General features: G+C 35.7%; 1 protein-coding gene across 3 annotated transcripts in view; it reads right to left on the bottom strand.

Annotated features, from left to right (window-relative positions):
- GRB7 (growth factor receptor bound protein 7) overlaps window positions 1-12,889 on the bottom strand; it is a 260,167-nt gene that overhangs the window by 65,796 nt on the left and 181,482 nt on the right. For all 3 annotated transcript variants that reach the window (XM_053698126.1, XM_053698130.1, XM_053698139.1), the window contains 2 exons: window positions 8,466-8,587; window positions 246-323 (listed from right to left, as the gene is read on the bottom strand). In XM_053698126.1, coding sequence (XP_053554101.1) covers window positions 246-323; window positions 8,466-8,587 — 200 coding nt within the window. The remainder of the gene's footprint in view (window positions 1-245; window positions 324-8,465; window positions 8,588-12,889) is intronic.

Raw genomic sequence — 12,889 nt, 5'->3', positions numbered from 1 at the left:
TAGTCCAGTGGCCCATTGCAACTTCATTGTGTCCTGTTAGTAACTTTAGACCCTGGCGCTCCTATGCTGTTCATTTTTCTTACGTAACTAGTCGGGACCTTTGTTAGGAGGTCCTTTTATAGTGAGCTTGTTTACTAATCCGGGCGCAGTCAATTACCGTTGTTTTTTTTCTGTTTTTTCAGTATAATATCAGTGAAGTTTTATTTATTGTGCTGCTCAGTGGCTCTGAGCAGCCGTGCAGATACCTGTATGAGATCTGAATGTGAGAGGCCTTTGTGCTTTTCTTGGTTTCCTCCAATCATGTCCTCCGGAAACAAAGCATACTGGGAAAAGGAAAACAGACTCTAATCAGCCAATGCATGTGCTCCTGCTTTTAATCATCAAATAGGGAATTTCTATAGTATTATGGGGATGAATTGACAGGAAGCTTACAGCAGAGGACCAGTTCAGTATAGAGCTGTCCTATTAAAATGTAAATCTGTGTCTAAAGTGCTGCATATCAAAATGTCATTGGTTGTGTATAGGGCTAACCCTTTTGCTGCTAGTCAGGACTACCTGTCTCTCTCAGAGCCAAAGGGTTAACAAGACTGACATTTCAAATATTAACTCTAACCTGTGACATTTAAAGTGCAACATTTACAGCGCTATGACATTATGATTGTGACATTCTCAATTGTGACATTGTGCAACATTCTGATAAATAATCAAGAGTACACTAAATCTTTCTCGCATTGGCTCAACCTTTTATAATGTTAATTACCTTTCTTCTCATATACACAAGCTACTGCATGTTTAGATTGCAAAAGGAAACCATTAGGAGAAACAGTGGAAAACATAATGTGTGTTTATGTGTGACTGCTCAGAGACATAATGTGTGTATATGTGTGACTGCTCAGAGACATTATGTGTATATATGTGTGACTGCTCAGAGACATAATGTGTGTATATGTGTGACTGCTCAGAGACATAATGTGTGTATATGTGTGACTGATCAGACATAATGTGTGTATATGTGTGACTGATCAGACATAATGTGTGTATATGTGTGACTGCTCAGAGACATAATGTGTGTATATGTGTGACTGCTCAGAGACATAATGTGTGTATATGTGTGACTGCTCAGAGACATAATGTGTGTATATGTGTGACTGCTCAGAGACATTATGTGTATATATGTGTGACTGCTCAGAGACATAATGTGTGTATATGTGTGACTGCTCAGAGACATAATGTGTGTATATGTGTGACTGATCAGACATAATGTGTGTATATGTGTGACTGATCAGACATAATGCGTGTATATGTGTGACTGATCAGACATAATGTGTGTATATGTGTGACTGATCAGAGACATAATGTGTGTATATGTGTGACTGCTCAGAGACATAATGTGTGTATATGTGTGACTGATCAGAGACATAATGTGTGTATATGTGTGACTGATCAGAGACATAATGTGTGTATATGTGTGACTGATCAGAGACATAATGTGTGTATATGTGTGACTGATCAGAGACATAATGTGTGTATATGTGTGACTGATCAGAGACATAATGTGTGTGTATATGTGTGACTGATCAGAGACATAATGTGTGTGTATATGTGTGACTGATCAGAGACATAATGTGTGTATATGTGTGACTGATCAGAAACATAATGTGTGTATATGTGTGACTGATCAGAGACATAATATGTGTGTATATGTGTGACTGATCAGAGACATAATGTGTGTGTATATGTGTGACTGATCAGAGACATAATGTGTGTATATGTGTGACTGCTCAGAGACATAATGTGTATATGTGTGTGACTGCCCAGAGACATAATGTGTGTATATGTGTGACTGATCAGAGACATAATGTGTGTATGTGTGTGACTGCCCAGAGACATAATGTGTGTATATGTGTGACTGATCAGAGACATAATGTGTGTATATGTGTGACTGATCAGAGACATAATGTGTGTATATGTGTGACTGATCAGAGACATAATGTGTGTATATGTGTGACTGATCAGAGACATGTGTGTGTATATGTGTGACTGATCAGAGGCATAATGTGTGTATATGTGTGACTGATCAGAGACATAATGTGTGTATATGTGTGTGACTGCCCAGAGACATAATGTGTGTATATGTGTGACTGATCAGAGGCATAATGTGTGTGTATATGTGTGACTGATCAGAGACATAATGTGTGTATATGTGTGACTGCTCAGAGACATAATGTGTGTATATGTGTGACTGATCAGAGACATAATGTGTGTGTATATGTGTGACTGATCAGAGGCATAATGTGTGTATATGTGTGACTGATCAGAGACATAATGTGTGTATATGTGTGACTGATCAGAGACATAATGTGTGTGTATATGTGTGACTGCTCAGAGACATAATGTGTGTATATGTGTGACTGATCAGAGACATAATGTGTGTATATGTGTGACTGCTCAGAGACATAATGTGTGTATATGTGTGACTGCTCAGAGACATAATGTGTGTATATGTGTGACTGATCAGAGACATAATGTGTGTATATGTGTGACTGATCAGAGACATAATGTGTGTATATGTGTGACTGATCAGAGACATAAATGTGTATATGTGTGTGACTGTTCAGAGACATAATGTGTGTATATGTGTGACTGATCAGAGACATAATGTGTGTATATGTGTGACTGATCAGAGACATAATGTGTGTATATGTGTGACTGATCAGAGACATAATGTGTGTATATGTGTGACTGATCAGAGACATTATGTGTATATATGTGTGACTGCTCAGAGACATAATGTGTGTATATGTGTGACTGCTCAGAGACATAATGTGTGTATATGTGTGACTGCTCAGAGACATTATGTGTATATATGTGTGACTGCTCAGACACATAATGTGTGTATATGTGTGACTGCTCAGAGACATAATGTGTGTATATGTGTGACTGATCAGACATAATGTGTGTATATGTGTGACTGATCAGACATAATGTGTGTATATGTGTGACTGATCAGAGACATAATGTGTGTATATGTGTGACTGATCAGAGACATAATGTGTGTATATGTGTGACTGATCAGAGACATAATGTGTGTATATGTGTGACTGATCAGAGACATAATGTGTGTGTATATGTGTGACTGATCAGAGACATAATGTGTGTATATGTGTGACTGATCAGAGACATAATGTGTGTATATGTGTGACTGATCAGAGACATAATGTGTGTGTATATGTGTGACTGATCAGAGACATCATGTGTGTATATGTGTGACTGCTCAGAGACATAATGTGTATATGTGTGTGACTGCCCAGAGACATAATGTGTGTATATGTGTGACTGATCAGAGACATAATGTGTGTATATGTGTGACTGATCAGAGACATAATGTGTGTATATGTGTGACTGATAAGAGACATAATGTGTGTATATGTGTGACTGATCAGAGACATAATGTGTGTATATGTGTGTGACTGCCCAGAGACATAATGTGTGTATATGTGTGACTGATCAGAGACATAATGTGTGTGTATATGTGTGACTGATCAGAGACATAATGTGTGTATATGTGTGACTGATCAGAGACATAATGTGTGTATATGTGTGACTGCTCAGAGACATAATGTGTGTATATGTGTGACTGCTCAGAGACATAATGTGTGTATATGTGTGACTGTTCAGAGACATAATGTGTGTATATGTGTGACTGTTCAGAGACATAATGTGTGTATATGTGTGACTGATCAGAGACATAATGTGTGTATATGTGTGACTGATCAGAGACATAATGTGTGTATATGTGTGACTGATCAGAGACATAATGTGTGTATATGTGTGACTGATCAGAAACATAATGTTTGTATATGTGTGTGACTGCCCAGAGACATAATGTGTGTATATGTGTGACTGATCAGAGACATAATGTGTGTATATGTGTGACTGATCAGAGACATAATGTGTGTGTATATGTGTGACTGATCAGAAACATAATGTTTGTATATGTGTGTGACTGCCCAGAGACATAATGTGTGTATATGTGTGACTGATCAGAGACATAATGTGTGTATATGTGTGACTGATCAGAGACATAATGTGTGTGTATATGTGTGACTGATCAGAGACATAATGTGTGTATATGTGTGACTGCTCAGAGACATAATGTGTATATGTGTGTGACTGCCCAGAGACATAATGTGTGTATATGTGTGACTGATCAGAGACATAATGTGTGTATATGTGTGACTGATCAGAGACATAATGTGTGTATATGTGTGACTGATCAGAGACATAATGTGTGTATATGTGTGACTGATCAGAGACATAATGTGTGTATATGTGTGTGACTGCCCAGAGACATAATGTGTGTATATGTGTGACTGATCAGAGACATAATGTGTGTGTATATGTGTGACTGATCAGAAACATAATGTGTGTATATGTGTGACTGATCAGAGACATAATATGTGTGTATATGTGTGACTGATCAGAGACATAATGTGTGTATATGTGTGACTGATCAGAGACATAATGTGTGTATATGTGTGACTGATCAGAGACATAATGTGTGTGTATATGTGTGACTGATCAGAGACATAATGTGTGTATATGTGTGACTGCTCAGAGACATAATGTGTATATGTGTGTGACTGCCCAGAGACATAATGTGTGTATATGTGTGACTGATCAGAGACATAATGTGTGTATATGTGTGACTGATCAGAGACATAATGTGTGTATATGTGTGACTGATCAGAGACATAATGTGTGTATATGTGTGACTGATCAGAGACATGTGTGTGTATATGTGTGACTGATCAGAGGCATAATGTGTGTATATGTGTGACTGATCAGAGACATAATGTGTGTATATGTGTGACTGATCAGAGACATAATGTGTGTATATGTGTGACTGCTCAGAGACATAATGTGTATATGTGTGTGACTGCCCAGAGACATAATGTGTGTATATGTGTGACTGATCAGAGACATAATGTGTGTATATGTGTGACTGATCAGAGACATAATGTGTGTATATGTGTGACTGATCAGAGACATAATGTGTGTATATGTGTGACTGATCAGAGACATAATGTGTGTATATGTGTGTGACTGCCCAGAGACATAATGTGTGTATATGTGTGACTGATCAGAGACATAATGTGTGTATATGTGTGACTGATCAGAGACATAATGTGTGTATATGTGTGACTGATCAGAGACATAATGTGTGTATATGTGTGACTGCTCAGAGACATAATGTGTGTATATGTGTGACTGCTCAGAGACATAATGTGTGTATATGTGTGACTGTTCAGAGACATAATGTGTGTATATGTGTGACTGTTCAGAGACATAATGTGTGTATATGTGTGACTGATCAGAGACATAATGTGTGTATATGTGTGACTGATCAGAGACATAATGTGTGTATATGTGTGACTGATCAGAGACATAATGTGTGTATATGTGTGACTGATCAGAAACGTAATGTTTGTATATGTGTGTGACTGCCCAGAGACATAATGTGTGTATATGTGTGACTGATCAGAGACATAATGTGTGTATATGTGTGACTGATCAGAGACATAAATGTGTATATGTGTGACTGCTCAGAGACATAATGTGTGTATATGTGTGACTGCCCAGAGACATAATGTGTGTATATGTGTGACTGATCAGAGACATAATGTGTGTATATGTGTGACTGATCAGAGACATAATGTGTTTATATGTGTGACTGATCAGAGACATAATGTGTGTATATGTGTGACTGATCAGAGACATAATGTGTGTATATGTGTGACTGATCAGAGACATAATGTGTATATATGTGTGACTGATCAGAGACATAATGTGTGTATATGTGTGACTGATCAGAGACATAATGTGTTTATATGTGTGACTGATCAGAGACATAATGTGTGTATATGTGTGACTGATCAGAGACATAATGTGTGTATATGTGTGACTGATCAGAGACATAATGTGTTTATATGTGTGACTGATCAGAGACATAATGTGTGTATATGTGTGACTGCTCAGAGACATAATGTGTGTATATGTGTGACTGATCAGAGACATAATGTGTGTATATGTGTGACTGATCAGAGACATAATGTGTATATATGTGTGACTGATCAGAGACATAATGTGTGTATATGTTTGACTGATCAGAGACATAATGTGTTTATATGTGTGACTGATCAGAGACATAATGTGTGTATATGTGTGACTGATCAGAGACATAATGTGTGTATATGTGTGACTGATCAGAGACATAATGTGTGTATATGTGTGACTGCTCAGAGATATAATGTGTGTATATGTGTGACTTATCAGAGACATAATGTGTGTATATGTGTGACTGATCAGAGACATAATGTGTGTATATTTGTGACTGATCAGAGACATAATGTGTGTATATGTGTGACTGCTCAGAGACATAATGTGTGTATATGTGTGACTGTTCAGAGACATAATGTGTGTATATGTGTGACTGATCAGAGACATAATGTGTGTATATGTGTGACTGTTCAGAGACATAATGTGTGTATATGTGTGACTGCTCAGAGACATAATGTGTGTATATGTGTGACTGATCAGAGACATAATGTGTGTACATGTGTGACTGATCAGAGACATAATGTGTGAATATGTGTGACTGATCAGAGACATAATGTGTGTATATGTGTGACTGATCAGAGACATAATGTGTTTATATGTGTGACTGATCAGAGACATAATGTGTGTATATGTGTGACTGCTCAGAGACATAATGTGTGTATATGTGTGACTGCCCAGAGACATAATGTGTGTATATGTGTGACTGATCAGAGACATAATGTGTGTATATGTGTGACTGATCAGAGACATAATGTGTGTATATGTGTGACTGATCAGAGACATAATGTGTGTATATGTGTGACTGATCAGACATAATGTGTGTATATGTGTGACTGATCAGAGACATAAATGTGTATATGTGTGACTGATCAGAGACATAATGTGTTTATATGTGTGACTGATCAGAGACATAATGTGTGTATATGTGTGACTGCTCAGAGACATAATGTGTGTATATGTGTGACTGCCCAGAGACATAATGTGTGTATATGTGTGACTGATCAGAGACATAATGTGTGTATATGTGTGACTGATCAGAGACATAATGTGTGTATATGTGTGACTGATCAGAGACATAATGTGTGTATATGTGTGACTGATCAGAGACATAAATGTGTATATGTGTGACTGATCAGAGACATAATGTGTGTATATGTGTGACTGCCCAGAGACATAATGTGTGTATATGTGTGACTGATCAGAGACATAATGTGTGTATATGTGTGACTGATCAGAGACATAATGTGTGTATATGTGTGACTGCCCAGAGACATAATGTGTGTATATGTGTGACTGATCAGAGACATAATGTGTGTATATGTGTGACTGATCAGAGACATAATGTGTGTATATGTGTGACTGATCAGAGACATAATGTGTGTATATGTGTGACTGATCAGACATAATGTGTGTATATGTGTGACTGATCAGAGACATACATGTGTATATGTGTGACTGATCAGAGACATAATGTGTGTATATGTGTGACTGCCCAGAGACATAATGTGTGTATATGTGTGACTGATCAGAGACATAATGTGTGTATATGTGTGACTGATCAGACATAATGTGTGTATATGTGTGACTGATCAGACATAATGTGTGTATATGTGTGACTGCTCAGAGACATAATGTGTGTATATGTGTGACTGCTCAGAGACATAATGTGTGTATATGTGTGACTGATCAGACATAATGTGTCTATATGTGTGACTGCTCAGAGACATTATGTGTATATATGTGTGACTGATCAGAGACATAATGTGTGTTTATGTGTGACTGATCAGATACATAATGTGTGTATATGTGTGACTGATCAGACATAATGTGTGTATATGTGTGACTGATCAGACATAATGTGTATATATGTGTGACTGCCCAGAGACATAAAGTGTGTATATGTGTGACCGATCAGAGACATAATGTGTGTATATGTGTGACTGATCAGAGACATAATGTGTGTATATGTGTGACTTATCAGAGACATAATGTGTGTATATGTGTGACTGATCAGAGACATAATGTGTGTATATGTGTGACTGATCAGAGACATAATGTGTGTATAAGTGTGACTGCCCAGAGACATAATGTGTGTATATGTGTGACTGCCCAGAGACATAATGTGTGTATATGTGTGACTGCTCAGAGGGAAATGGTGGTAAAACAGGGGGATAAGTGATAAAATAAGGGGACGTTGTTGTATTGATGAAGAAAATGTGAAATACTGTAAAAGCTATACTAGAAATAGAGCAAAGACAACAATTTGCAGATCTCTGTAAATATATCACTGGCACAGAATGTACACAGGTAGCATGTGATCCTGCCTAGTAATTCTCTATACTCACAGGAGATCCCCTAAACAGTTCATACTTGGCGAAGTTCTTGCGGAAAATAAACTTGCTGTCGCCCCCTGCTGGCCACATGGCTTGAACCTCCACCACAGACTCGTGATCTTCCAGGCATCGCTCTGCCGAACAAAGGACAACAAAAACAGAGTTATGTCACAGGAACAGGAATGCAGCTAACGAAACTTTATCCTGAATCACTGAAATAGAGTTATCATCATTATATTATTAGGTATTTATAATACAATTATTATTATTAGGTATATTATATATCGGTATATATAATACATATTATTATTATTATATTAGGTATATTATATATCGGTATATATAATACAAACTATTATTATTAGGTATATTATATATTGGTATATATAATACATATTATTATTATATTAGGTATATTATATATCGGTATATATAATACATATTATTATTAGGTATATTATATATTGGTATATATAATACAAATTATTATTATTAGGTATATTATATATTGGTATATATAATACATATTATTATATTAGGTATATTATATATCGGTATATATAATACATATTATTATTAGGTATATTATATATCGGTATATATAATGCAAATTATTATTATTAGGTATATTATATATTGGTATATATAATACATATTATTATATTAGGTATATTATATATCGGTATATATAATACATATTATTAATAGATATATTATATATCGGTATATATAATACAAATTATTATTATTAAGTATATTAAATATCGGTATATATAATACAAATTATTATTATTTGGTATATTATATATCGGTATATATAATACAAATTATTATTATTAGGTATATTATACATCGGTATATATAATACAAATTATTATTATTAGGTATATTATACATCGGTATATATAATACAAATTATTATTATTAGGTATATTATACATTGGTATATATAATACAAATTATTATTATTAGGTATATTATACATTGGTATATATAACACAAATTATTATTATTAGGTATATTAAATATCGGTATATATAATACAAATTATTATTATTAGGTATATTAAATATCGGTATGTATAATACAAATTATTATTATTAGTTATATATCAGTAAATATAATACAAATTATTATTATTAGGTATATTATATATTGGTATATATAATACAAATTAGTATTATTAGGTATATTAAATATAGGTATATATAATACAAATTATTATTATTAGTTATATTATATATCAGTAGATATAATACAAATTATTATTATTAGGTATATTATACATCGGTATATATAACACAAATTATTATTATTAGGTATATTAAATATCGGTATATACAATACAAATTATTATTATTAGGTATATTAAATATTGGTATGTACAGTGGAGCAAAAAAGTATTTAGTCAGCCACCAATTGTGCAAGTTCTCCCACTTAAGAAGATGAGAGAGGCCTGTAATTTTCATCATAGGTATACCTCAACTATGAGAGACAAAATGTGGAAACAAATCCAGACAATCACATTGTCTGATTTGGAAATAATTTATTTGCATATTATGGTGGAAAATAAGAATTGGGGCAATATCAAAAGTTCATCTCAATACTTTGTTATATATCCTTTGTTGGCAATGACAGAGGTCAAACGTTATCTGTAAGTCTTCACAAGGTTGTCACACACTGTTGCTGGTATGTTGGCCCATTCCTGCATGCAGATCTCCTCTAGAGCAGTGATGTTTTGGGGCTGTCGCTGGGCAACACGGACTTTCAACTCCCTCCAAAGGTTTTCTATGGGGTTGAGATCAGGAGACTGGCTAGGCCACTCCAGGACCTTGAAATGCTTCTTAGGAAGCCACTCCTTCGTTGCCCGGGCGGTGTGTTTGGGATCATTGTCATGCTGAAAGACCCAGCCACGTTTCATCTTCAATGCCCTTGCTGATGGAAGGAGGTTTGCACTCATCTCACGATACAAGGCTCCACTCATTTTTTCATGTACACGGATCAGTCGTCCTGTTCATTTTGCAGAGAAACAGCCCCAAAGCATGATGTTGCCACCCCCATGCTTCACAGTAGGTATGGTGTTCTTTGGTTGCAACTCAGCATTCTCTCTCCTCCAAACACGACGAGTTGTGTTTCTACCAAACAGTTCTACTTTGGTTTCATCTGACCATATGACATTCTCCCAATCCGCTTCTGGATCATCCAAATGCTCTCTAGCATACTTCAGACGGGCCCGGACATGTACTGGCTTAAGCAGGGGGACACGTCTGGCACTGCAGGATCTGAGTTCCTGGCGGCGTAGTGTGTTCTGATGGTAGGCTTTGTTACGTTGGTCCCAGCTCTCTGCAGGTCATTCACTAGGTCCCCCCGTGTGGTTCTGGGATGTTTGCTCACCGTTCTTGTGATCATTTTGACCCCATGGGGTGATATCTTGCGTGGAGCCCCAGATCGAGGGAGATTATCAGTGGTCTTGTATGTCTTCCATTTTCTAATTATTGCTCCCACAGTTGATTTCTTCACACCAAGCTGCTGGCCTATTGCAGATTCAGTCTTCCTAGCCTGGTGCAGGTCTACAATTTTGTGTCTGGTGTCCTTCGACAGCTCTTTGGTCTTCACCATAGTGGAGTTTGGAGTGTGACTGTTTGAGGTTGTGGACAGGTGTCTTCTATACTGATAACAAGTTCAAACAGGTGCCATTAATACAGGTAATGAGTGGAGGACAGAGGAGCCTCTTAAAGAAGGAGATACAGGTCTGTGAGAGCCAGAAATCTTGCTTGTTGAAGGTGACCAAATACTTATTTTCCACCATAATATGCAAATAAATTCTTTCCAAATCAGACAATGTGATTGCCTGGATTTGTTTCCACATTTTGTCTCTCATAGTTGAGGTATACTTATGATGAAAATTACAGGCCTCTCTCATCTTCTTAAGTGGGATAACTCACACAATTGGTGGCTGACTAAATACTTTTTTGCCCCACTGTATAATACAAATTATTATTATTAGTTATATTATAAATCAGTAGATATAATACAAATTATTATTATTAGGTATATTATATATCGGTATATATAATACAAATTATTATTATTAGGTATATTATACATCAGTAGATATAATACAAATTATTATTGTATCCTAATGATTTATCTATGTACTACATTCTGCCTCTAATTAACTTCTATTATTATTTTCTATTTTCCTTCTTTGTTCTTATTAACCCCATCCCCTCGTATCTCTCTCATCTTTTATGTCATCTAAGAATAACATTGCACTAATTGTATATTATCTTACTGGATGCAAGATCCTTATTTTCATCACAAATGTTGTCATGGTCCTATTTGTAATTCATGTGTAGTATTTTGGGGGTGAGGCTGGGTACAAATACATGACACTAAGGAGCCAATTACAACTTTACTGGTCAATCAGATTGTTTCAGTAGAGTATACACGATCTATAAGTCTCAAAAAGGATCTGCACTCACATTCAAGTACGGTTCATCCAGCAGGGTGTCAGGAAGCAAGTTCATATAGAAAAGGGTAGGCAAGACTACACTCACTGTTTATTTTCACCCAGAAGAATAGTGTAAGCAGAACAAGTAGTGATGTTCTGGGGTCACAGCCCCTTCCTCAGACTAAACAGATTGCCAAATAAAAGGAAGTTTAAAGGGACAGTGAACACCTTGTAATTACAATACAGTCTGAAAATCAGCACAATGTTATTAAAAAATAAGAAAAACTATACATTGTTACAAAAATACTCCCAGGTGGACAGTATAAATATATCTACAAAACATTTATGGAAAGAAAAAACTAGTGAACAATGTTCCTTTAAACTGTCTTTTATTTGGCAATCTGCTTAGCCTGAGGGAGGAGCTGTGGCCCCAAAACATAACTACTTGGTCTGATTACACTATGCTAATAGATGAAAAAACAGTGAGTGTGGTCTTGCCATCCTACATATTTATTTATGGAAGGTATTTAACAGGCAATGGTGTACATGTCTCATGAAGCCTCCATTTTTAACCATAAGAATCTGCTTTTGGCTTCCATTTCTATATCATTCAAATTTGTAAGACACTTGTCTGTCTGATTAAGTGAAGTCAATATATATATGCAGTATAACTAACGTACCAGGGCACAGGTATAACTAAAGGAAACAGGTTTTTTGCTGGAGTATCACGGGGTCTCAGAATTTGTCAGTGCAACCGCAATATATAAGTAAAACATCACTGATTATTCATTTAGTATTGATGCCTAATAAGTTTGATGCCAGGGTTTTTTTTCACTAAACCAATAATATCATGCTAATGAAAATGAATAATTTAATTTTGCATACGTTTTATAATCAATATTTTAAAACCTTGAAACACATATTTTATAAGAATGCACTTATTGTAGCTGGGTACAAATTGTATAGCTTAAAATGTGATTTG

The sequence above is a fragment of the Bombina bombina genome, chromosome 1 (genome assembly GCF_027579735.1).
Source record: "Bombina bombina isolate aBomBom1 chromosome 1, aBomBom1.pri, whole genome shotgun sequence".
NCBI lineage: Eukaryota > Metazoa > Chordata > Amphibia > Anura > Bombinatoridae > Bombina > Bombina bombina.
This window is presented reverse-complemented; position numbering and strand designations above follow the sequence as displayed.